Source organism: Laetiporus sulphureus, assembly GCF_001632365.1.
Source record: "Laetiporus sulphureus 93-53 unplaced genomic scaffold LAESUscaffold_9, whole genome shotgun sequence".
Classification (NCBI taxonomy): domain Eukaryota; kingdom Fungi; phylum Basidiomycota; class Agaricomycetes; order Polyporales; family Laetiporaceae; genus Laetiporus; species Laetiporus sulphureus.
The window spans coordinates 557,845-581,213 of NW_024468518.1; the positions used below are offsets into that span (position 1 = coordinate 557,845).

Sequence of the window (23,369 nt, forward strand, 5' to 3'; positions counted from 1 at the left end):
TGCCTATGGTAGGCGTTAGGTAATGATCTGTTCAAGGACATATGACGTACACGGTAGCGAAGAAGGAATGCTGCTTGACAGCTTCATCAGACAGGCGCAACGCCGGGTTACGTTCGAGACACTATTAAAGCATGCATGCCCTTAGCACGTTCAATTAACGCCGGCTCATCAACCATACCTGAGTGATCAAATCCAAAGCTTCGGAACTGACCATCTCCGGCAGACAAGGCATGAGCTTTCCATGTAGGACCTTGCTTTCGGAGATTGTCTCATGTAGAGACGCTGAATCGTCTACTGCGAGAAAGGGATGCTGAAATACTGTAAGCTTTGAGCATGACACGAGGCACGAGATACTCACACTTCCCGTCAACATGAAACACAAGATAAGCCCAAACCCCCACCAGTCGACCGCAGCATCGTGCGCCCATCCCATTATGACCTCTGGCGCTCGATATATCCCTTTGGTAGGTGCAGCGGATGGGGCGTCTTTATCAACTGCTACATCCTGTTTTCCAATCGGGTTTATCTGAGCATAGCCGAAGTCGGTTAGGGCGATGTGGCCATCGGGCTGGATCAAGACACTCTCTGGCTTTAGATCACGATGAACGATGCCTATAGCATGCAGCGCCGTCAAGGCATACACCTTTGCACAGTATTCCCTAAGCAAATTCTTTCATCTAGGTCATCTGTGGAACATACCATTTCTGCTGCACACATCTTCGCATTTCCCGGATGAAGAACGCCGCTACGCTCCAAGCGCATGCGCAGGTTCTCTTCGCAACGATCAATCTGTAGATATTAAATTGCTTCACGAAGACTACATGTATCGGTAGCATTGTCTTACCAGCACAATGTAGAGTGCCTTCTCATCTTGGAAACTCCAGCGAAGCTTGACCACAAAGGGTACTTGATGCTCCATGGCATATCGCAATGCAGCTTGTTCCGTCTGTGCATATGTCAAGACATGTCTACTGCTATCTGGATTCGTCCTTCTGAAGACTTTGATAGCGTATAGCGTGGACGTGTCCTTCTTTCTTCCGAGAACAAGTTCACCAAGTCCACGACTTCCAGTTCTCTGCAGTGGGCAGATGACCTCGAAATCCGACGGTCTGATCGGCTGTCAAACAGCGCTGAGTAATGACACATTCTAACGATACGTGTACAAACAGACCTTAGGACCCTTCGGACTTTCAACGATGGTGCTTAGGACACGGGGTTTTCGCCTCGGCGCCAGTAATATGAGCTCCTGTAATACATCAGATATGGCTGCAGCGTGCGGGCGGAGGTGGATACATACATCCACGTCATCGTCATCCCATTCAGGAATTGCTTCCTTGATGTCATCAAATTGCTGCAGGGGATTCATTTTATCTATAATATAATGCAAATCTATACATAGAAAACTCACTCGGACTTCGAAGCTCACGCTTTGTTCGGTCGCTTCTTGACCGGCCGCGTCCCATGCTCGGCCGGCTTGAATCGGCGTACAAATTATATATGACCTCTCGGGTGACCGTTCCTATGAAGGTTTTGAGAGAAGTGAGTACGGCGTATAGCAACTCATGCGCATGTCTCACCTCTATCGGTGGCGTCTCCCAGAAAGCTGACGTGCTGCCGCTGGGGGTGTCATGGCAGACCGACGGCGTTCCAGGAAACTATGTGGAACAAATCACAGTCAGTAGGTCTCTCACATCTACTCGGCATATGAACCTTACCTCATTGGCATTGCTTCGCTCACCCGACAAGCGCAGATAGTGAGAATCGCGAGCGATGGCTCTGGTCACAACCATCTTGAAGCGTGCAGTTGCTCGATGACACGACGATCAAGCTCACGGCTGGCAGCTGGATTGCTCAGTGAAGCTCGACCTGTAACGGCTTTCGTGAAAAAGGTCAGAAACAACATGTCGCAGTTGAACTTGGTGTCCAACAACGGCACGAGCGATGTGAAGAGATGTGATCGATATTCGCGGAGCTGAACAGTTTGAACATAAGCGCTCATGCCATTCGCTCCAGCGCTCAATATTCTTTGCTGTGGCGAGGATTCGCACTCTTCCAAGTCCTGCCACATACAAGAACTTATTGGCATTCCGCAGCAGCAGCTCTGTTATTTCTTCATCAGTCAGAAGGATAGTAGGCAGATCTAATGGTAATTGTCGGCGTGCTGTCGTTCTTTCGCCTTCATCACTCACATGACGCGCATATGAAGTAATCATACTCGCTGAGCCCAAAATGTGGATGCGGATGTTCACGAGAAGTAGCCTAAAACGTTATTATTCGGCCCAATACAGCTGGGAAGACAGCAGAAGCTATTCGGTGCTCTTGAATAAAGTCATAAAAGCGGCATAAAACCCACAGGACGTTCGAGATAATATCGCCGATGCGAAGTGAGAGTCAAGAGGATTTTGAGTGAAGACGGTGATTATGGGGACATGGGGTGTCACGATGACCATAGATGACGGCGTAACTGTGATTGCGTACGAAATAGTAGAACGCGGGTACGCCCTACGCCGTTTGAATGACGATGGAAACAATGTGCCATATCTAGGATCACGGCGATGGCGTGACGAAAGCGAACGAGGAGATTGGGGTGAGAGTACGATTCTCGGGCTTAGGTCTGGATGATTCGTACATGGGACGGAAATTGGCCGGGCAGGGGGAGGCGCCGTAGGAGCTGCACGTCCAGGATGATTTGGAGAGGAGACTGAAGGCGAGATGGCATGACTTTGGAGGCGGTGCTTGTCTATGTGGCGGCTTGTTGAGTTGGACGAGGCTGCTGACTGGCCAGTTGTTTGCTCCTCAATTCCCTCTCAGCGTCACTCGCAATCGGTGTCCGTTATAACGAATACTATATCCATGTGAGTTCAGTCATGTATCCAAGAAGCGGGGATGACGCACATCAACATGTTCTTGTCTTTCAGTTTAGGAAAACGGGCACAGATCTCCCTGTGCAAGTTAACGTGCTGCGAGTCATCCGATATAGCACCGCGTGAATGCAAGTCTATGAACACGTCTCGCAGCTTGGCGGAATGTCCCTCAGCCAAAAGCTCATCAATCTGAATGCAGATCTTCGGATCAAATGCTTTGAGCAAGGCATCTGTTTCCCATTTGGAAACACTTCATACCAGGAAACGAGCATCTTTGAGACCTTTCGATGATATCGTCTTGAGCAGAGGTAGCAGCACACTCCCGACAAATAGTGCAACATCATTCATTTCGAATCAAGGATGCCCAATTCCAAATGTTGCAGATTGACAATTTGTTTCAAAGCTGATAGGGTGCACTTGAAAAGTATGAGTCACGCTGTGCATGGAACATTATTCAGTTGCAGACTCACAGAGTAAGGGCTGGATGTTGCTACTGTCATCTTCCTCTGGTGCCCGGAAAGTGATTATTGCCTGCTCCAGTCTCGTGCCGGCTACGCTCAGCATGCCTTGAATAAAAGCGAGAGCCGACCGCAGAGATTGTAGGTCGTAGGGTGAGCTCTTCGAGGATAGCTTGATCTAGCAGACTGAGAAGAATATGCCCAATGTCTTCGAAGCACGACAAGTCATAATAAAGAGCAGTCACTATCATGAAAGGCACGCGATGGTGTTCAGGCGGTGCCAGAGCCACGGACCTTGATTTGCTCCAGTGAAGATGGTGGCAAAAAAGCTCTTGCAGATGACGAAATGAACATATGAGCTGAAAGAAGATGCTTGCCGATGGCAACGTCACATTCAGTAGCCCCAACGATGTGATATGACTGAATTCGTGCAAAATCCAAAATGCTAAATTGTGCGAAGGGCAGTGCTCGAAGCTGAGGGAATAGAAGTTGAATGAGGCCAGCTTTGGAAGTTTCCCAGCCAGCATCACGAGAATCGATGCCAACTCCGGACCTGTCATAATGGTCATCGAGTCTGAATAATGTCCGATCTGTAACTGTCGCACACGGGCAGCGAGGAGAGGCATCTGCTTCAGCGATATCACACAGACGACTGCCCCTTTCCGACTGCGGAGCCCAGGTTCCTCGAAAAGGATCGCGCGGCTCTCGACGTACCACCCTCGGCAAACGAGGGCGCAGTCCAACAGAGTCGGTCTTTCGTCTCCGTGCCAACGCGGATCGAGATGGTCGATGATGCGTTCGCAGGTCTCAGGCGGAAGGCGAGGGGAGGGTCATTGACGGACGGGGCAGCATTGGCGTCTACTGGAGCAGCCATGGCAGGATCGGACGGCTTGTGTTGTTATGTATATGAGCAGATGTCCGAGAACATGGCTACGTAGCTACTCACGATGGGTTCCGATGTGTGCGAGATGCGGCCTATTGAAATGGTCAAAGGATGCAGAGGATGTCGACGAGAGCGAACAAGAATGGGACGGACGGCCCTGCGGTGACTTGAGGGGTGTGGAACATCTTATACGCGGTTGCAAGAACACACGAACTACGTATCTTGAAAACATGGGCCTATAAAGCGAGCCGGAAACATCTGTGTATAGTCTTGTAACGGATGCAAGGATGAAAGATCTGCCTTTCGCAAAGTTGAGAAAAGAGAGCGATAAGCTGGCGATCAGGCTGCTATTAGCTGCGCCACAGCCAGCCACAGACGCGTAGCTGACGCGACGGGCGCCAACGACTGCCACGAAACTTATACTAGGCGCTGCTCAGCGTTCCAACGTTCATCATTTCAACTTCGTCAACGTTCAGGCCTCTGCTCTCTGCATCCTCGCTGCTCCCGTCGCTCATCTCGCGATGACGCGAAGAGCAAACTACTGGTTGACTGCTTTATTTCACTTACTTGCTTTCTCTTTGCTCAAGCACCTGCTCGCGCCATCATGGGCGCTCCACGCCTCCGAGGCCGGCGTGGTCGACTGGCATAAGCCTCTCATCGGAATTCCACTCACAAGCGCACCTTCAGCAGCACCGAGCTTCTTTAGATTGGAAAAGTCGGACAGAACCACCCATAGCCTGATTATCACAGCAACCGCAAGCAATGTTCTTGCTGCGCTCGATCCGTTGGATGGCAGCATTGGTACGTTGAATAATTGCGCACTTAGGTTGCAGCATTTGAATTAGGCAAAGTGTAGCATGGAGATACAAGTTTGATGAAGATGAAGATGTTCTTGCATATCGTGGAGAAAACGACGGTATGCTTAGTGTGTAAATATGCACGCCGGCGATACTGAATTATGTCCAGTCGTTGCTGCGGTCTCCGGCTCCGGTGGTGCAATGTTGCGCCTGTTCAATGCCTCTAACGGACATCTGCTCCTTGAAAAACGTCTGCACAAGCCTGAGGCAGGTCGTTTATTTGAGCCGGAAACGCTTGCAACCGCCATTGCCTTCGACGTGAACGACGTATTTGTTCTCTCGAACGCATATATCTTGCGACGTATTGACGGAAAGACTGGAGATGTCGTATGGAGTTGGATGTCGCCAGATCAATCGTCAGTCCAGCTCGCATATAGTGACCGGATGACCAGGCTCACCCTTCTTTCAGTTCACTTGTTGCCTACTCGAGGATCGTTGCGACGCCTTCAATTATTTATATTATCGGCCTCGCCAAATCCTTCGCGTCGTATACGATCCATGTGACGGCTCTGTCCTCGAGCACGGGCGAAGTCATTGCATCTGTGCCTATTCCTTCGAGTGTTCACAATGGCTTGACCGACTTCTTCGCCATCAGCAGTGGGACAGAGTCCCGTGTCATATGGCTCGAAGCAGGGGTGATTAAATCACTGTCATTCATGCCAGAATTGAAAGAGAAGCCGAGAGACATGTCTCGCACTCTGTACAAAAGCATCAAAGAGATTGCGCTATCCGCACATGGTTTGTTTATCGCCATCAAGGAGACCGAGAGCGCTTCCATCATCAGACTTGACAAAAAGGGTCTACAGGAGATCTGGGAGTTCACGGATTCTGTAAGCGTTGACACCGAGCTTCGTTCATAACGTTCCATTTTCCAATTTGAAGTCCACACAGTCACCCTCGAAAGAGTATACCGATTCTCAGTACACCGGTGGACTTGATAAGAATGGCCGTCCATACGTGGCTCGTGTGTACTGGTCACATACATTGAAGGTAATCACTGGGGGCCGTCGTGAGCGTTTCCAATCGATGACAATCCATTCTCGTCGCAGGTGGCTTCTGCACATGTCTACGCTCCACATCTTGCAGAAGGCAAGGGACTTGTCTCAGGCTACACGTTCCCCTTTGAAACTGACCAACACGGTGTCATCACACATGTACGAGGATCTGCCCAGTGTTGACGATCTCGCTGACTCTGGCGCAGGTTGCCGTCGATCTAGCCAATCCAGAGGAGTTTAAAGTGATCGCGCGTCTAGCCGTGACGACAAGTACGGGCGCCGTGCAGCTGTGGCATCACGATCAGCTCCAGTGGATCCGTGAGGAAGGTTTAGCGGATATCAAGGTGGCGGAATTGGTTGAGCTGCCCGAACGCAAGGCAATCGCTGCACACATCCGGGAGGAAAACGAGACTTTTGTTGATCGTTTGATAAGGCAGCTATCGGAAGCTCAGGTCAGTAATCTGTTGCAGTGTTCTCTTTAGTGTCGTCTAGCTAAGGGCTTAACAGGATTTTCCTGAGTACGCCGTGAACTTCGCACGACGGTTCGTCACAGGCTCGTACGCTTCTGTGTCGTCCTCTGTTGCTCCTCTCGCGAATGCGTCCGAACCGCTCTCGCGCGACACATTCGGTTTCCGGAAGGTCATAATTGCGGCGACTCCGTATGGAAAACTATATGGCATAGACTCTGCTAACGGAGAGATACTATGGAGCCGCATATTTGGCCTCGGTTGGGCGACCCAAATTGGTGGACAGATCATACCCGTCAAGATGTTCACGACTCGCACTGTGAATGATGGCGATACCCCGCAAGTTGTGCTTATAACTCAGAGAAAAGCTAGCAATGTGAGGAAACATTCTTAGATGCCACGAGTGATAGAGCTAATGCATTGCACGAACCCAGAGCCTTGTAGACACTGTCCTCTTCCATGTTGACGCGCTGACGGGCGAAGACATCAGAGGGCTCTCGCCAGCTCCAGGGGTACTTCAAGGTTTCGATGCGATCGCTGGCCCGCTAGTTGAAGCGTTCATGCTCCGTGCGGGTTCGAAGAGGATTATCGCTCTGCTTGACGAATTTGTCCAGGTAAGCCTCGTGTTTTCATTTGACTCCGCCTGAGTACATTGTTGATATGTGAACTGTGGCAGGTTCGCCTCTACCCTTCTACTGAAGAAAGTGCCGAGGCTCTCAAGGAGATGCTGCCACATCTTCACATCCCGCTTCGAACCGGAACTCCTGGACAGCGGATCATCACAGGTCACCAACTTTCGCCGGAGCCCGAATTCACCGGTTTCCACATCGCATATCCCACGTGGACGTTGATGCTTCCTAACAACGAAGAGATCCTCTCCATCATCCCTCGCACCCCTGACACAGTAGCATCGCTTGGGAAAGTGTTGGGCAACCGCACGACATTGTACAAGTACCTCAATCCGAACATGATGACTGTCGCGACCCGCTCGACCGACCGCCAAGAACGTAGGTGTTCGATTTACGTGGTAGATGGTGCGAAGGGGACCGTCCTGTATCATGTCGTCATTCCAGCGACGGACGATGTGAAGGTAGCGTTTGCCGAAAACTGGCTTGTATATGAGTACTACGATGGCGATATCGCGGGTGTCGATGCTGCGAAGAGCTATCATCTGGTCTCTGTGGAGCTGTACGAGGGCCATGGAGCGGATGACAAGCGGAGGAGGTACGTTCACAAACATGAATTGGTCCATTAGCGATTGTCTGATTCGCTCCAGTTCCGACCTATCCTCACTTTCAGCAGATACGATAGCAATCACCGCATTTGAACAGGCATATGTACTGCCTCATGGGATTAGGACGATCTCGACAACGTCCACAACATATGGCATTACCATGAAGGACATTATCGGTAAGTTGGGGAGCGCCTCCGCGCTTCCTGTGGCAGAATCCCACTGATCGTGCCCTTAGTTGCCAATGAGAACAATCAGATTCAGTCGTTCCCTCGGAGAGCACTTGATCCTCGTAGGCCAAAACACAAGCCTACGAATCAAGAACTGGAGGAGATGCTTGTGCAATACGACGCTCTCCTTCCGGACGATCCTAAGCATGTGCTCTCACACAACTATGAGGTAAGATCTGCACATGATATATCGCTCTTCTCGCCTGACAATGCTATACATCTAGGTTATGGGTACAAAACGCATCATAACATCGCCTGCATTGCTCGAGTCGACCTCTCTCGTGTTCACCTATGGACAGGACCTCTTTTTCACGCGAGTCGCACCATCCAACACGTTCGATGTCCTCAGTGAGAACTTCAACAAGGCACAATTGGTGCTCACGGTTGCAGGACTGGCGTTTGCGATCGCAGTGGCGAAGCCTATGGTGAGGAGGAAACGGCTACGCGAGAAGTGGTACGACCAGTAATGGCGGATTTTTCAAAAACAAAAATGCCTGAAAGCTATTTTGTACCTGTTGTGCTCATAATATTTCAAAGAATGACCGGAGTCCTGGCTACTACCCTCATCACTCGTGCTTTGCAAGAAAACTTGGATCTGTTTAATTGCTACATTCAATCGCAGTGGTTGCATTTCAGAACGCGCCAGGAGGCGGACTATCAGAGGTAGGGCCCCGCTTGGGGTCCCTTAATAGAGCTTATTGCAGCATCTATAGACGGATTTGTGAGGCTATTTACACTAGAAAGGTACCTTGCAGAACGCTCTCTGAATGAATACTTTCATGCAGTCATCGACCCATTTCTTCGCGGATGCGACACCCTTCGCCTTCCAGGATATCTAGCATCGCGTCGGCAGGTTCACCTGGATAGCTGTTGCGGAGGATATGCCGAATGGTAGGCAATCATCAATATGAAAGGATCCGCTGTGCTGCACAACGATCAAACATTTGTGCGGTAGCCAAACGGGTAAAGCTCGAAAAGCCGCCTCGATATCGAGTGTCGCTGCCTGCGCACCATCACGCGCAGTGTTAATCTGAACAATAATCGACGGAACAATGAGCCACATGGTTTGGGAAGATGAATATAAGAGGGCACCGATATAAACGAAATAACGCGGCATTAAGAAAACGCTCATGGCACGTCCACAAAGACGAAAAGCCACATAAAGGAGCAGGGTCAAACCTAGGGACAATCCCAATAATGCTCGAGACCCGCCCTTACTCGGGCGAGCCCCATGGGGCCAGCAGAGATGAAACTGTGAGAAGTGGAGATAAAATTCTAAAAGCATGAATGGGGGTTGAAACGCTAGAAGCGGATGCATGCACAGGTTGTGCAGCAGCGCGGAAGGAAGGAAAGTACCTAGAAAGAAACGCAACTTGGTAGCGAGTGCGGAATGTGACTCACGATTCCAGCGATCATCGCGGCAGTACCCCAGAGGGTCTGGAAATCGTCGGGATCGATTTGGTCGTTCACAGAGATACCGGCATCATCCTTGAAGGAGTAGTTCCGAACGACTCGGAACTTGCCCGGCGAACCTGCCTTCTCCACTACAGCTAACGGAGATGAGCGAAAATTGGACCGGAGGATTTGTTCGACAGTTGACTTCGAGAAAGGGCCAGAGAAACGTCCGGCATCGAGTTCTTCCTGTATGAATGCGTCGATAACGTCGGGGTGCGATAAAGCAGAGCTGTGATTCTCAGGTGTGAAAGTACGTGTAAGCGGGGCGAAGTCGCCGAGAGGGAAGCCGTTGCGAATCTTACATGACAATTGTGAGTAACGATCCAAGAGGCCACGGTGACGCAAAGGTCGTTCGAAGGCGTCAGCGTTGCACGGGGTAACGATGCGATCACGCACGCATGTATTTTGTGGATCCAGCATGGTGGTCTCGGGATCCGCAGAGTGAGCAAGAATGGCGCACTCCTTTGGGACAACGCCTCGCGGTACAGCTCCCGGAGAGGTTCCAGAGGACGCACGGCTCCTGGAAACGTCGTTCTGCGTATATGGAGATTGTTGGGCGGCCATCTCCGATGGATGTACGCGCGCAATTGGCTGCGTAATGCCCTGTCCTCACGCATACGAGGCAGGTCGGCTGTGAGGACGTGAGCCGCCTGCCCTCATGGCTCGGTTGTCGCATCGTCCTCCTTGTGGATACGGCGAGAAGCGGAGAGAAAAGTCACTTTGGGACTGTCGTCCTGCTTTGATCTCCTCGGATAAGACACGTGACTTGATTGCGTTTAGACGATTTTGGTACGACGAGTCTGCGGGAGAGAACCGTGCGGGGTTATTCATGTACCTGCGGCGTACCTCACAGTCGAAGCGCAGGATAGCCTTGTAATCCTCAGCGAAGTCCGGCAGCGCCAGGATATAGCCGAAGTGAGTCTGGAAACGGTTCGTCACCGTGTCATCGCCAATCCTCGCATATATCTTCAGCATGTTCTGCCAAGCCTCGAAGAACCTCTCTGGCGGGAGAGAAGATTCGTCCGGCCACGCGCTGAGATCCAGTAAGTCCAGCTTTTGACCGGCATAAGTAAGGACCTTCTTCGTTTTGACGGAAGTCGGGTATTGGTGAATTTTCCGTATAGCACTGGGTGTCAATAGAGTAAGAGGGATGTGCACACGAGCTAGACCCAATTTGACGATGGCAGGTGGAATCTCTAGACTCTGGTATTGGAATTGGTCTGAAGAGCGTTCGAATGCAGCGGACAACGATCTTTCCCCAGTCGCATTTGTTTCTGTGGACGTCCCACCGATTGTGTGAGTGGTTGTATGCGCCTTTCCAGCGAGCGACTCGAACACCTTGAGGATGATGCTTTGACGAGACGGAGACAAACCTTGCAGGGCGCCAGCAAATTGGTCCTTGTCGGCCAGACTAGGAGGAGAAGGCGGGGGAAGTGTCGTACCATCACTAGTAGCACCAGGCCTCTCGGATCCGTCCTCATCTAGCAGAAGTTCGTCCTCGCCGCCCGCGCGACGGCGTGCTCTGTCAGCATTGCGTGCCGTACGCCATTCATTCTCAGTCGCGATCATGTCCGCTGGGGCTCCGAGCCAAGGTGTAAAAATGCGTTCGGCATCGCGTTCGTTTCCATATCTTCCTTGGGTACCCGATTGACCTGTTGTGCCCAAAAGCGCCGTAAATTTGCCTCCGGCATCAGGGGGACGGTGTCCTTCAGCCACACTAATATAAAGCTATAAAAACAACTGCAACAAAGGCTATGGACGGGAAGCGATGAAAAACTGGAAGCGAGCGCGTAGCGAGGCGGTGGCGAGGAGAAGAGGCGCGATACCGTATGTCAGGTGAGCGCGTCTCTTTCTCGTCCACCTGCTTAGTAAGCAAGCGTTCGGTGTAGCGCTCGTTTCACGCGCCGGTGCCGAAGTTCACTCGAGGTACGGGATGTTTGTCGACCCTCGCACTCAGTCTCGATTTGGCGGGCACCTCTCATGTTGGGCTGCCCATGGCGCGACAGGTTGAACACTGTCAATAATCCGTTTTTTACGCACCCCAGTTGGACACATTTCATGGTCAGCGCACGTGATCGAGCGCGTCCTGCACGCGTCGCGCGGGGCCACTGCCTCCTGAGTCCTCTCGCCACAGCCTCATCGATACACGAGCTTGATATCTCTACCCATCTTGAACGACGACCCGAGTCTCAACACGGTGCCGATGTACCCTTCCGAAGACGAAGATGTTGCAAGGTGCGTTGAATTCTCTTCGCCCCGTCGTAGGCAGACGTCGCGACTCGGTAAGCTGATTCGCGCAGAGCCATCGCGCTCAGTCTGCAGGAATCCTCACTTCCGACGCGGGGCTCATCACCCAACACATACGATTCGAAAAGTCGCGATAATTCAGTCGAGGACGAGGAAGCTAGATTCCAAGCAGAGCTACAGCGCGCGATAGAAGCTTCAAAGCGGGACGCCACAAGCTCTGTGTCGTCCGGTTTCGCCACTCCAGCTGACAATGCTCCCAGCAGAGCATCCACGAACAGCTCTTTCATATCCGAACGCGCGCAACTGGAGCGGGAGAGACTTGCGCGGCAGAAACGGCTCCGTCCGAACCTCGACACAGACGCGAGAGAGAGCATAAGCGAGGACGAAAGTGATGACGATGAGCACAGGAACAAGAGGCAACATATCTTCTCTTCATCGTCTTCCAGACATAGTAGGACCAACACACGTGCTTCTTCTAGTGGTGCTTCTACGTCCGGCGGTTCCATAGCGCAGGCTGCAACAGCCAGTACACGCACATCTTTCAGCAGCGCGTCGGGAGAGCAGCTATTCTGGGATGGCGAGCTGCGGCAGACGGCGAATATGCTCGTCGATCCGGAGAAGGATGCCCGACCGACGTTTCGCCTTAGCGAGATTCTCGCACCGGTGAGCATTGCATGCCCCTGTTGGCTGTCTCCTCATCTCGTTTGTGTAGAGGGATGATATCGCATTCGCGATTGTCTCGTCTTTCGTGTTCAGCTTTTCATGGCTTTACTCCCTGTTTAACCCAAACACGCCTGTAATCGCAGTTGCACAAGATCCCGAAGGTAAGCGATAGAACAGCTATACCTCTCGTGATCTAATTGGTGTTTTCCAGGCCAAAAAACAATCAAGACAATCTTGCCCAACTGGGTGAAAACAACGCCGTTCCTCCGAAATGGCTGGGGATGTATGCATATGAAGGTTAGCTTATCATAGGATATTCTTCTCAGATGCTAAGGTGCATCCGCCATCAGTTCATGTTGGTAGGTCTCGAGGGTGGCGAGATGCCAGATAGACGTTTCACACTCACTTCGCAGTTGTTCTACAAATCTGGACGCCTACGCGTGGTCGTTTCAACCGCGAACATGGTTGAATACGACTGGCGCGACATAGAGAATGTACGTGCGCTCCGATCAGTTCTGAGATAGCGTATCCCGGTTTGTCACTCACAATCCCTCTGCAGTCCGTCTGGCTGCAAGACTTTCCTCCAAGACCGAGTCCTATCTCGCGCGACTCGGAGGCAGAAGACTTCCCGACTGCTTTGACACGCGTGTTGCACGCTGTGAACGTTGCGCCTGCGTTGAATTCTCACTTGCAGAACGAAGTAGGCCCACGTCGGTTTATCCGAGGCTCTATACTAATGTTTTCTTTGTGGTACAGCATCCCGATCTTCCGCTGCAGCGCCTCGAAAATCTCCGTACACGCTGGGACTTCTCCAAGGCCAAAGTGCAGCTTGTTCCGTCTATCGCAGGGAAGCATGAAGGATGGCCGAAGGTGGGGTCGTACGAGATATGTAATGGCGATGATGGAACTAATGGGAGACAAGGTTGTCCTGGCCGGCCACACAGCGTTGATGAAAGCCGTACGGGATGCTGGTATGACTGCGGATAAGAACACGGAGGTTGTTCTTGAGTGCCAGGTAGCCTTCTTTCGGGATTATTGGCGGTGTCGCTGTATCATTGACTCTTCTGTGCATTGAGGGCTCGTCAATCGGCACATACAGCACGCAGTGGATGAACGAGTTTTATTGTTCAGCACGAGGTGAATCCCCACAGTCATGGCTAGACACGTCCAAGACGCAGAGAGCCAAGCTCCCATACCCACCTGTCAAAATCCTCTTCCCCACATTACAATACGTGCGTGAGAGTAAGCTGGGTGAGAGGGTAAGTATACTTTCGAACCTGCTCATAGCTGCTATTGAATCATTGCTGATCTCCCATCTCTCAGGGAGGAGGGACGATGTTTTGTCGACAGAATCAATGGGAAGGAGCTAAGTTTCCGCGGGAGTTGTTCCACCAGTCGAGGAGCAAACGCGGAAGGGTGCTCATGCATTCGAAGGTAAGCAAACATCCCTCTTTCAGACACGTATGTTCACCTCGCCTAGATGATCATTGCCACCTATCATGAGCACCCCAATGCGCGCCAGAAGCAAGCCGCGCGATCGGATGTTGACACCGATGACGAGGATGCAAATGAACGAAGATCGAACAAGTTTATCGGCTGGGCATATGTCGGCTCGCACAACTTCACTGCATCTGCATGGGGGACGCTCTCCGGTTCGGCCTTCAGTCCTACGCTGAATGTGGGTGGTTTCACGGATAGTGCTGTCGACAGGTTAGATGACCTTATCTGTAGATCACTAACTATGAGCTTGGTATACTTCTGCCCATCCGGAAGGAGGAGGAGATAGATCGGATCGCATGCTGGGAACGTCCGCCGAAGAAATACGTTCTCGGTAAAGATGAGCCTTGGGTGAGTTCCGGGATGTTCTTCCCGCTGTCTGAATTTACTGACTGGTGTTTCGCGTACAGATGCAAGCCGAATCTTCCGTGTATGCGGCAATGGGTTAGACATGTTCGGCCTTGCCGCCTGTGTCGCCACCGCAGCAAAGATTGTGTAACTAAATTGATGACGAGCGCAGTCTGAAGCGAGTCGCACCCGATTGTAGCTACTATCCGGAACCTTGTTCGATGTATCATCACGATGAAAGACGTAGAACATGGTAGATTGCGATTGCTGCTTAAATCTGCCGTAGCTAAAGGGTATGGAGTTAACGCGCGGCCGATAGCCAAAGACTGGCAGGCACCGCGTTGGGCGTCGGTGTCGCCAAGCTATGCTGTTCAAACTGTACTTTTATTCTTAACGCGTATTTTTCTTAACGCGCGTAGGTTTTAACGCGCTTGGACATTTATCGGTAAATTCCGTCGACAGTGCCACGCCTCCGGGCCACACCCCTGGACCCGCCCCGTGCTCGCTGTGCGCAGCGACGAGCTGGAGGGTCTGTTGATCTTCCTAGGACCTGACCGGCTTTGGCTGATGCCGTCAACAAAGGCATCTTCGTAAGTGTCTGTCTTTGCTGTCATACTGGTGAGTGCGTCGACTACTCATTTGTCCGTGCCACACCCATCGCTCATGTGCTCTTTGATCAGCTATGCTCTCCATCGCACCCACCTCCATGTGTCCATTGAGCGCGCTTTTTGTCGCGCGCTATCTTATGCAATGCCAAAGAGCCCGGTTCCTCACTGCCTGCAGGTGCTCTGGCCACTGACCGACCGGCGACCTCGCCATCGTGAGTGCGTCTCAAGTTCATCTGCGACACGTACTTCACAAGATCGTCATTCGTTGCCATACAGAACGTGTACTCGAGGCCGGCATATTCGATGCTTGAGCCATGTCTTACTCCGAGTCATGTAGAATATCCGTCAGGACTTAGGATGAAACAATATAATTGGTGGTTCCTGCACTACAAGCTGAACTTGTATGTGAAGTTCGTGCTATCCCATGGATCGGCAAAGTGAGCATAGGCATCAAACGGACTGGGTGGTGCCGGCGCCTTCGCCTTCAGCGTGGGAGGTGTCAACGGCACGGGCACAACCTTATCGCTGGCGTCGTCCTGCTCTTCATCGCTGTCGGTTACCAGGATGACTTCTATGGCATCGGCATTCTGCTTTGCACTCGAAGTCGCAGTCTCGCTGTCATGGACTGCACTGATGCTAGCCTCGGAAAGGTGCGCCAGGGTGTTATCTGATGTCAGACGTACGAATTAATCAGCACAGCAGACTAGCAGGCACTGCAACGTACCGTTAGCCTCCCATCCAGCGGCAGGTGGACTCAGCAAACACAGACCACGCTCAATGAGCTCATCATCTGTGTCGTCAAATCCTTCTTTGATAAATGCCTGGTGCGCATCATGGCCATCACTGTCACCGTGCACCGAACGCTTATCATCCTCTGGGATTGAGCCATTGATACACGACGAGAAGGTACGTTTTGACTCATTTATGTTGTATATAATGATTGGACGCACCTTCTTTTGCCACCGCTTTCTTTTTTCCTTTTTTGTCAGCAGACGGAGCGTCTTTGGGCATCTCGGCAGCGTCTCCAACTGCCCACGTTTTGTAGATGTTCTCATCTATCGCTTGACGAGGTGCTGTCCATTGCGATTTTGGTGAGTTTTCCGTATGGCTCTCTACCCTTACTGAGGCTCACCTATGAAGATCTGTGATTCCTTCCAACCGGCACCACTTCGGCTCTTCATCATCACATAGAGAGGGCCATCCGGATGTTCAGCCTTGACGGCCTGGAACTTGCTCTTGCCGCTTCGAGATAGCAACACATACAGTAACTCATGCATCCTAATCTCCTCGTCATCTTCCTCTTTAATTGACATCACCCAGGGGTCACTCTCCGCAAAGTGGGAGAACAGCTTAGGAAGCAACCCACGCAGGAAGACATGCATGGATGCGGGGCCCCATATTTTGCCGAAGATGAACCCACTGACCAAATCGATGACGCCCAGGCCGTGATCCTGCAGCCGCAGAAGTTCGTGCTGATCAGGTGCGACATTTCCTTTTGCTTCGAGTATCTACTGATTCATCAGACAGTTTACCTAGTATAGCATCGCCCCACCACGTACCACAGACAGCCCGATCGGCAGAGCTGCCACACTGTAGATTCGTGCCATGCCATCGGCAACCCGCCTTGTTTCCGCACATACCCTGCCATTGAGCTAGCAGTCCATGAGGTCAGATCGCATGAGAATCAAGCGCACAGTGAACGATACCTTTGCAGCAGTACCACGCCGACCTTCAGCGATGCTGCTGCGACCACTGTGAAACGTCTGGCAGACTTCTGCACGAGCGTCTGCTTGCGAGACTTTGGGTACGAAGCTCTCCTTGAGGTCTTTTAGAATTCTATTGATGTGCTGATTATCGTGGCGAGATGGTTTCGGCTTCTACATTGCATGATTGTGAGCCACCTGCTCATGCAGTGGATCCGCCGCATAATTCGGGCTACACATACTTTGGAAGGCAAGTGTTCATCGTCACTTTCATCTTCGATGCGTCGACGAGAGCTGCTAGGTCGCACCATTGTTGGTGTCAGGACGGAGGTCAAGATGAAATTCAAGTTGCTGCGAGGCAAACTTTTCTTCGCTTATGCAATCCCGAGTCCCGACAGGCCATCATCGATCACAAAGTGCGGTCTCATTCACCGTGCGATGGTAAAAACATTTTATACAAGAATTGGAATGCTCTGCAACTAATCTACGCATTGTCGTACAATAGATAGGTTATGAGATGGAGCCCTTGTGCCCACAATTCCGCTCGTGGCTGCCATATATATTTTGGCAGTGTTATGATGAGCTCCTTAGTGCCACGACAACCCAAACGGATTGCCTCTTCATTCTCGTAAGCATCAACATCCTCTCCGACACGTACTCCATACCCTGCAGGCAGGAGACCATCCTCACGAACAGCAGCCAGAGCATTGAAGAACAGGGTCTCTGTGGCCTCGTCTGCAAAAGGACTGGCATGCGTCGGTACAGCGACAGGATCATGACGAACGTTATCTTGCTGAGCTGCTGTGATCTCCTCTGATATATTAGGAACAGAGCCGTTGACCACGGCATCATCTTCATCATCCAACTCCTCTTCCGGAGGATGCCCAGCACCTGTCTGTCCTCGTCGTCGATGTCTTGGTGTGCCGGTCGTCCCATAAAATTCGTGCAGTACATCGTTATGAATGTTGGTGCCGTCATCAGTATAGATGCCATTTGCGGTCTGACCGAGAAAGCGCAAATCCTGGGAAACATATCAGCCGGAATCATATATCGCGCATCAATTGTCAAGACTGACATTAGGGCTCTGATCATGAGTGTCTGGGCCAGAGATTGGGTGAGCATTCCACTCTTCTTGGAATGCCCTACAGTCAGCATTGATAGTGTTGATGAATAGGGTGTGTAGCAGCCAAAGGTGATGGTGATTGTATCGATCAAGCATGTGTAGACGTTCGAGGCGAACAAAGAACGCACGCCATTCACGGCAGAACTGACGCCCTACTTCAACCCACAGTTGCTCAATTCGGGTGTTGTGAGTTGAGCTACTCCATCATCAGTGACATTTCTGATATGATCATAGTGTACATACCTTCCCCACATGAAAGACGCACGATTTGGCCCACGGTGCATCACCATCCACACAGCCACCTCCATGTTCTCACCACCCCGATCTCCACGTACCCGAGACGGAGTCTCATACTCTTGCACTGCTGTCAGAAAAAGGTCGAGTACTGTGGTTGCAAGACTGTTCGTGCTAGCTCGCAAACCTGTGATCTGGATAGCCTTCAGAACACTGAGTGATGAAATACTGACAGCATCACGCACCGTGCGACAATACCCATCTATGAAGCCATGAATCACTATGCCCCAGTGAATGAGTTTGTGGTGGCCATCGCAATGCCATAGCGCATTTGGTCGAGATGACTTGTATCTGCGATGTCGGATTGTACGCTGCTGTCTTAAGGCATGACCAAGTCCATCGATGCGGCGTAAGGATTGATATAACCGATTCTTCTGAATGCGGAGTTGATGTCGCTGCAAGAACCCTCGAAGATACCGGATACCGGAGTCAGGCTTGCTGTGCTTGTAAGCCTTGACAACCGAGTCCAAGTCGTGATTTGTAAGTGCAGAAAACGCTCGGCGCAGTCCATACGTCTTGAGATTTTTGTGGATTGTGTGTCTGTGAACACCGAGTGTGCGGGCAAGCTGTGAAATCGATATATTTCGCCTCTCGGACATCGCTTCTTCTAGGAACGTCTTATCTATGATTGTGTGAGGTCTTCCAGGCCGTCCACTGGGATGTGAGATGATTGGATTGACTCGTGCAACATGGGAAGTATCCCTGTGGACCATTAACGTTGCTATACAACCCAAACTCAGCGTACTGACACACCTTCCACTAGTATTCTCCATTGTGGCCCAAAGCCCAGCTATCACTTGAGCTAGCGCATGAACAGCCTCTTCAAACCATTCTTGTGGGATCATACCGCCTTCATCATCCTCTGGGTGTTCTGCAAGGAGTTCCAGGATAGGAACCATTTCAAGAGTCAGCTTCTCAAAATGATATCGAAGGTGTAAGGGGTCTGCATCATCGAGGTGAAGAAGTCGGCTCGCATGCTTGTATGCCTTGTTCAGCTGCCTGAATGCATTGCATACATTCGCGGACCATGTGGTCAGGGCTCTAGGATTGGGGAGAGGTGGTAGTTCGGCTGGGGGAAGGCTGGCCATGTGTGCAATGGGCAAAGGTGGCAGGTAGCACAATGCGCAAGAACTCAAACCGATGATCGAGGACCACTTGCCTTCTACAGTTGCCGCGATTGACGCTTGTCCTCTTCGCTCAGAACCTGCTACATATGCAAAATGGTGTCGGGAGTACAGCTTAAGTGCGACGACTTCAAGGCAAGCACTCTAGTCCAGTCAAGGCACTACTATAGTGAGCCTGAAGGAACATACGTTTTTTGAGTAAGACAAATTTGGCTCTGAATAGACACTCAACTTACAATCTATCCAGGTCGAAGACACGATCTTCAAGCTTCATGCCGCAGTTCTCAAGAGTGCAAGCACAGTCTTTTCAGACATGTTCGCACTCCCCGCATCTGTTGAGAACATGGAATGCTCAGTAGATGGCCTGAACGAGGACAAACCTATAATACTATGCCAGGTTGCGGCACAGGATTTCAGCTATCTATGCGACTTCCTTTATCTTCACAAAACGTGAGTCACATTGTTCAAGCGGGCATTGATAAACGAGTACAGAATCAATTTAGATGGATATCCCCACCATACGACGTGCGGTTTCTCATTGCCGTCCTCGAACTATCACAGAAGTGGGAGATCACCAGCGGCGAGCAATGGGCAACACATTTTATCAAAACAATCGCTGATACGATCAAGCCAGCCCTACGGCTTCGATTGGCATGCGTGTACAACTTCCCAGAGTGGGTCCGGCCGGCTTTCATGTTATTGATGTTCAGGTCCTTGTGGGACTTGAAAAGGTGTGATCGTGAATGGTTAGGCTACGAGGCCTATACAATCATCGCACAGACTCAAGAGGAAGCACGTACCATCCGCCTCAAGCTCGCTTTTATCCCACCCGATATCAGCCAAGTCCGTGGCAATGACTGTTCCGAGAGCAAGCATCATCAATGTGTGGTGGCGTGGAAGGATGCATGGATTGTGCACATGGGAAGGCAGCTGTGTCACCCATCACATATCTTCGCACTCAAGATGCACGAGGCAGAGGAGGAGATAAGGAAGCTACAGGTCAAAGATATGAATAGAAGCTGCCGTGATGTCGCGGTGGCAATGGCAGCTGAGACGACGGGCTTCAGCGTGGAGGAGAAATTGATGAATGCAGCTGTGGCTGCACTGTCGGAAGTGCACTTTGATAGGCATGAGGCGATATCATTGGAGAATGGCCAGAGGTAGATATATTCATCATGATCGCAAACTCTACATACAATGCTTCATCATATCGCATTGTGACCGCGATGCCGGACTGTCTCACATCCATGCCAGCAAACCAGCGATATGGGAAAGAATCAATCCATATCCACCAAACACCTGAACCATCACAGCGACATGAGCTGAACATACCTCCCGACTAACAGATCGTTTGGCGGCGTGTTCGAGTTATGCTCCATGCGCGTTAAGTCCCAAAACGCGCGCGTTAGGTTCAAAACGAGTTAGGATTACGCGTTAAGAATAAATATACAGTTTGAACAGCATACCAAGCAGGGCCACACACGGCTGAGAATAGCGCTGCGGCTGCGATGCCCGGTGCTAACGGGCTACTAAGTGCCATCTAGTCGCTGGTGCTCGTGTCCCCCCTCTCGCCGCACGGCTTGCTCGCCATCGTCGTTCGCTTTCATAACGCTCGTTCCCCTGTCCTCTCAGCCCGCGCGCACGATACCCACTGAGCACCACCATGCCCCTCCGTCTGCGATCCTCAATGGCATCTAGTCTGTTCGCGATTTTCCTGGCGTGCTGTCTAGCACCCCTCGTCCAGGCAGAAATGATGTGTTAGTTGAGGCATTGGTAAGTTGGAAGCGTAGCCGCTGACGGGTGAATGCGCAGGGTGGAACTTTACCTCGCCTACCGCAGGGACAAAGTGGGCGAACGGCAAGACGAATCTGCTCTCGTGGCAGTCAGGCCTCCTAGAGGACCTGGACGAGTTCGACATCGAGATGCAGCGCTTTAGCGTCGCAGGGCTATCATACGTCGCACACAACGGTACGTAGCCGTCCACTCCTCATCCACCGTCACTTACCACACGATCCTCACCTGCCGCCGGGCACTCTCTCAGTCCCCGCGACGATGAACAGCCTGAACATATACCTCGACAACGTCCCAACGGGCGACGACTACTACGTCATGTTCCTCAACTGGACCGGCGGCACGCTCTACGCCACCTCGGACGCGTTCACCGTCGCGAGCACCGGCACCGCCACGAGCGACCCGAGTGCGCCCACCATCTCTCTCACCCACAAGCCGAACACCGTCGAGCAGTTCGCGGCGACGTTTTCCTCGTCTGGCTTGCGCGGATGGACGATGCCGCAGGGGTCGTCGTTTCAGCTTCTCGTTGCGCTGTGTGCGGTCGCCATTGGTATACTGGGCGGTGCGCTGACGCTGCTGTAATGTGCTTGACGGACAGTAGGAGTCGTGCGTCGACTCTGTGACTGGGAATAGGGTGTGTTGTTCCTAATATATACCGCAACGACTGTTTGCTAGTAGACATGCTTACTCATTGTTTCTCTAACGGACTGCTATCGACGGACACTCGACGCTGTACTTACGTTGGATCTCACATGCTGGTTGATAGTGCTTACTTCTCATTATAGACGCGGTTTTGGATACATACAATATCATAGTCAGTCGGTACCTCTACAGCATTCGCGTTCGAGAAACACGGACCTCAGGCTTGCACAGCCAAGACATGTAGCAGGGGGTGTAATTACTACCGTGCGTAATCACAACTCTGTCCGGTGACAAGCAGCACAGGAATGGGCCAGTACAATATAGATTATGATAGTATGACAGAATCTCGGTGTGCAATGATAACGATAATCCAAACCTGGGCGGGCTTCAAATCTATCAAACGCCCCTCTCATATTCACCTCGGTAGCTTAATAGTACTCTTCTTCACCTCCCTCCATCCACCCTCCACGATCTCTGATTTCGCCTGAAGCACCGAGCTTGGCTTTGCTGCGGGGCTTTCGCCCGTGCAGTTCCTTGTACATCTCGCGCATCTCATTTTTTGACGGGCGCACTTCGCCCTCTGCCTCCTGTCGCCACTTCTCCTCGCGTGCCTCGCGGGGAGTCTGGTTGCCCGAGCCAGGCGTAGAGCGGCCTGAATAGGAGTGATAGACGGGTCCGATATCTTGCGGCCGTGACGCAAGGGATTGCAGGTAGAGGATGCGCTATCGGAAGGGTTGCGACGGAAAGAGGTAACGAGAGAGTCACAATTAACAAACGGTCGTCAATTAGACAGGTGATGTACTGACCCAATTCTGCTTGGACTCGCGCTTCGTCCATTTGCCAGGAGGCAAGCTATCGTCATGAAAGTTCTCTTTCCGGTAGTGCTGGAACCAGACTACACACCAGCATGAGTCAGCACCGAGTATTGCGGATCAAACTTCTGTGCACTCACCATAATTTATCGTCTGGCTCCTGTTCCACTTCTTCGACACCCGGGAGCACTTCGCGAGCTGCGCGATCGTCAGGAGGGAGAAAATTCTCTGCGACAGGTCAGTCGGAAATGCCCTCAGAGGGTCAGGCGAGGTGCCCTGCGATGTCGATGAAGTGTGGTACGCCCGGCGGGGTAGCCGTGAAGCACCCCCAGGACCTGGGGATGCCGGGCGCGACGATGGCCTTGATTGCGATGCGGGCGTGCCAGGGGCTGACACCTGCATTCCGGAATGAGATGGGAAAGCTAGAGCAGCAACATGGTCACGTACAACGCCCACGAGCTCGTCGTCGCTGTCCCGGTCATTCTGCGGGGTGCTCCGTTCCCCTTGAAGCTGCTTATCGAGCGAATCTAGCGTTTGCGTGCGGAGCACGCCTTGCAGGAGACTCATGGTTGTTGTCTAGGGTTTGTGTGAAAATGTGGGAGATGGTGGTGGTTGCGAGGAGAGTCGTGCAGAGCGAGAGAGCACGGTGGCTGGATTACATAGGAATCGGAATAGCTGTGGCTTGGGATTGGTCCTGCATGACGTCAGCTAGCCCGGAATGGAAGGTCTCCTTGTTCCGCTGCCCTCTTCCGAGTCTTTCCTGTGCGTGCTGGTGCGTTCTGGAGCATTGCGGAGTGTGCACGTCCGTGCCACTAATTGAAGATCAAACTTACCTCATTGCCTAGGGGAGATGTTGACAAAGTAAGTACAGTTGTCTATTCTTTTAATAAATTAGCTGTGAAAGTACATGCAAGTGTATCAGTACGCCGAAATTTTTTTCAACATGTCATCAATGAGCAGGTCGTTTCAAAGTTTCAATAGTGAGCGCTGAATGAAACAAGGGGAATGACCAAGGCCACCAGGCGGGCAAGCAGGGAACCAGTTCGAAATGACCGAGAATGTCATGCGCTATAGATT

General features: G+C 51.7%; 9 protein-coding genes across 9 annotated transcripts; 4 read left to right on the top strand and 5 right to left on the bottom strand.

The window, feature by feature from the left end:
* Positions 1-31: 31 nt before the first annotated feature.
* Positions 32-1,054, bottom strand: LAESUDRAFT_696382 (kinase-like protein; the record flags this gene model as incomplete). Its single annotated transcript, XM_040906268.1, has 5 exons — positions 845-1,054; positions 700-789; positions 359-643; positions 179-310; positions 32-121 (listed from the first exon to the last, which is right to left on the bottom strand). The coding sequence occupies exons 1-5, from the start codon at positions 917-919 to the stop codon at positions 32-34; spliced, it is 672 nt and encodes a 223-aa protein (XP_040766725.1). The 5' UTR covers positions 920-1,054.
* Positions 1,055-3,633: 2,579 nt separating this feature from the next.
* Positions 3,634-4,146, bottom strand: LAESUDRAFT_611855 (uncharacterized protein; the record flags this gene model as incomplete). The annotated part of the gene is made up of 1 exon (XM_040903169.1): positions 3,634-4,146. A coding segment is annotated over one exon (513 nt), but the record flags the coding sequence as incomplete, so codon positions are not given.
* Positions 4,147-4,621: 475 nt separating this feature from the next.
* LAESUDRAFT_675533 (DUF1620-domain-containing protein) lies at positions 4,622-8,723 on the top strand. Its single transcript, XM_040905596.1, has 13 exons — positions 4,622-5,006; positions 5,062-5,121; positions 5,172-5,418; positions 5,472-5,892; positions 5,954-6,052; positions 6,112-6,216; positions 6,264-6,509; positions 6,565-6,900; positions 6,959-7,138; positions 7,201-7,748; positions 7,801-7,934; positions 7,994-8,154; positions 8,210-8,723. Exons 1-13 carry the CDS (start codon positions 4,727-4,729, stop codon positions 8,450-8,452), a joined length of 3,060 nt encoding a protein of 1,019 aa, XP_040766727.1. The 5' UTR covers positions 4,622-4,726; the 3' UTR covers positions 8,453-8,723.
* A 1,326-nt stretch (positions 8,724-10,049) lies between these two features.
* Positions 10,050-11,009, bottom strand: LAESUDRAFT_757172 (uncharacterized protein; the record flags this gene model as incomplete). The annotated part of the gene is made up of 1 exon (XM_040912268.1): positions 10,050-11,009. The coding sequence occupies one exon, from the start codon at positions 11,007-11,009 to the stop codon at positions 10,050-10,052; it is 960 nt and encodes a 319-aa protein (XP_040766728.1).
* Positions 11,010-11,510: 501 nt separating this feature from the next.
* On the top strand, positions 11,511-14,594 carry LAESUDRAFT_568792 (phospholipase D/nuclease). The gene is made up of 15 exons (XM_040902990.1): positions 11,511-11,675; positions 11,741-12,103; positions 12,167-12,350; positions 12,400-12,511; positions 12,562-12,647; positions 12,701-12,709; positions 12,764-12,844; positions 12,910-13,050; positions 13,107-13,220; positions 13,273-13,365; positions 13,427-13,609; positions 13,674-13,784; positions 13,855-14,028; positions 14,082-14,198; positions 14,258-14,594. Exons 1-15 carry the CDS (start codon positions 11,644-11,646, stop codon positions 14,294-14,296), a joined length of 1,839 nt encoding a protein of 612 aa, XP_040766729.1. The 5' UTR covers positions 11,511-11,643; the 3' UTR covers positions 14,297-14,594.
* Positions 14,595-16,990: 2,396 nt separating this feature from the next.
* LAESUDRAFT_648087 (uncharacterized protein) lies at positions 16,991-17,302 on the bottom strand (the record flags this gene model as incomplete). The annotated part of the gene is made up of 1 exon (XM_040904085.1): positions 16,991-17,302. A coding segment is annotated over one exon (312 nt), but the record flags the coding sequence as incomplete, so codon positions are not given.
* A 1,992-nt stretch (positions 17,303-19,294) lies between these two features.
* LAESUDRAFT_638393 (uncharacterized protein) lies at positions 19,295-19,758 on the top strand (the record flags this gene model as incomplete). The annotated part of the gene is made up of 2 exons (XM_040903475.1): positions 19,295-19,497; positions 19,551-19,758. Coding segments are annotated over 2 exons (411 nt in total), but the record flags the coding sequence as incomplete, so codon positions are not given.
* A 1,118-nt stretch (positions 19,759-20,876) lies between these two features.
* On the top strand, positions 20,877-21,414 carry LAESUDRAFT_636630 (uncharacterized protein; the record flags this gene model as incomplete). Its single annotated transcript, XM_040903459.1, has 2 exons — positions 20,877-21,015; positions 21,089-21,414. Coding segments are annotated over 2 exons (465 nt in total), but the record flags the coding sequence as incomplete, so codon positions are not given.
* A 250-nt stretch (positions 21,415-21,664) lies between these two features.
* LAESUDRAFT_569002 (uncharacterized protein) lies at positions 21,665-23,180 on the bottom strand. The gene is made up of 4 exons (XM_040902991.1): positions 22,740-23,180; positions 22,433-22,688; positions 22,287-22,375; positions 21,665-22,202 (listed from the first exon to the last, which is right to left on the bottom strand). The coding sequence occupies exons 1-4, from the start codon at positions 22,857-22,859 to the stop codon at positions 21,909-21,911; spliced, it is 759 nt and encodes a 252-aa protein (XP_040766733.1). The 5' UTR covers positions 22,860-23,180; the 3' UTR covers positions 21,665-21,908.
* Between the last annotated feature and the right edge of the window lie 189 nt (positions 23,181-23,369).

Bases quoted from the DNA above. Each gene is read 5' to 3' on its own strand.
- LAESUDRAFT_675533 (XM_040905596.1), top strand. From the start codon at position 4,727: ATGACGCGAAGAGCAAACTACTGGTTGACTGCTTTATTTCACTTACTT. The intron at 5,893-5,953 runs GTAAGCGTTGAC...AAGTCCACACAG, and splicing joins TCTGGGAGTTCACGGATTCT to TCACCCTCGAAAGAGTATAC. The intron at 8,155-8,209 runs GTAAGATCTGCA...CTATACATCTAG, and splicing joins TGCTCTCACACAACTATGAG to GTTATGGGTACAAAACGCAT.
- LAESUDRAFT_568792 (XM_040902990.1), top strand. From the start codon at position 11,644: ATGTACCCTTCCGAAGACGAAGATGTTGCAAG. The intron at 13,366-13,426 runs GTAGCCTTCTTT...CTGTGCATTGAG, and splicing joins AGGTTGTTCTTGAGTGCCAG to GGCTCGTCAATCGGCACATA. The intron at 14,199-14,257 runs GTGAGTTCCGGG...TTTCGCGTACAG, and splicing joins TCGGTAAAGATGAGCCTTGG to ATGCAAGCCGAATCTTCCGT.
- LAESUDRAFT_569002 (XM_040902991.1), bottom strand. From the start codon at position 22,859: ATGAGTCTCCTGCAAGGCGTGCTCCGCACGCAAACGCTAGATTCGCTC. The intron at 22,689-22,739 runs GTACGTGACCAT...TCCGGAATGCAG, and splicing joins ACGACGAGCTCGTGGGCGTT to GTGTCAGCCCCTGGCACGCC. The intron at 22,203-22,286 runs GTCAGTACATCA...CCCTTCCGATAG, and splicing joins GCGAGTCCAAGCAGAATTGG to CGCATCCTCTACCTGCAATC.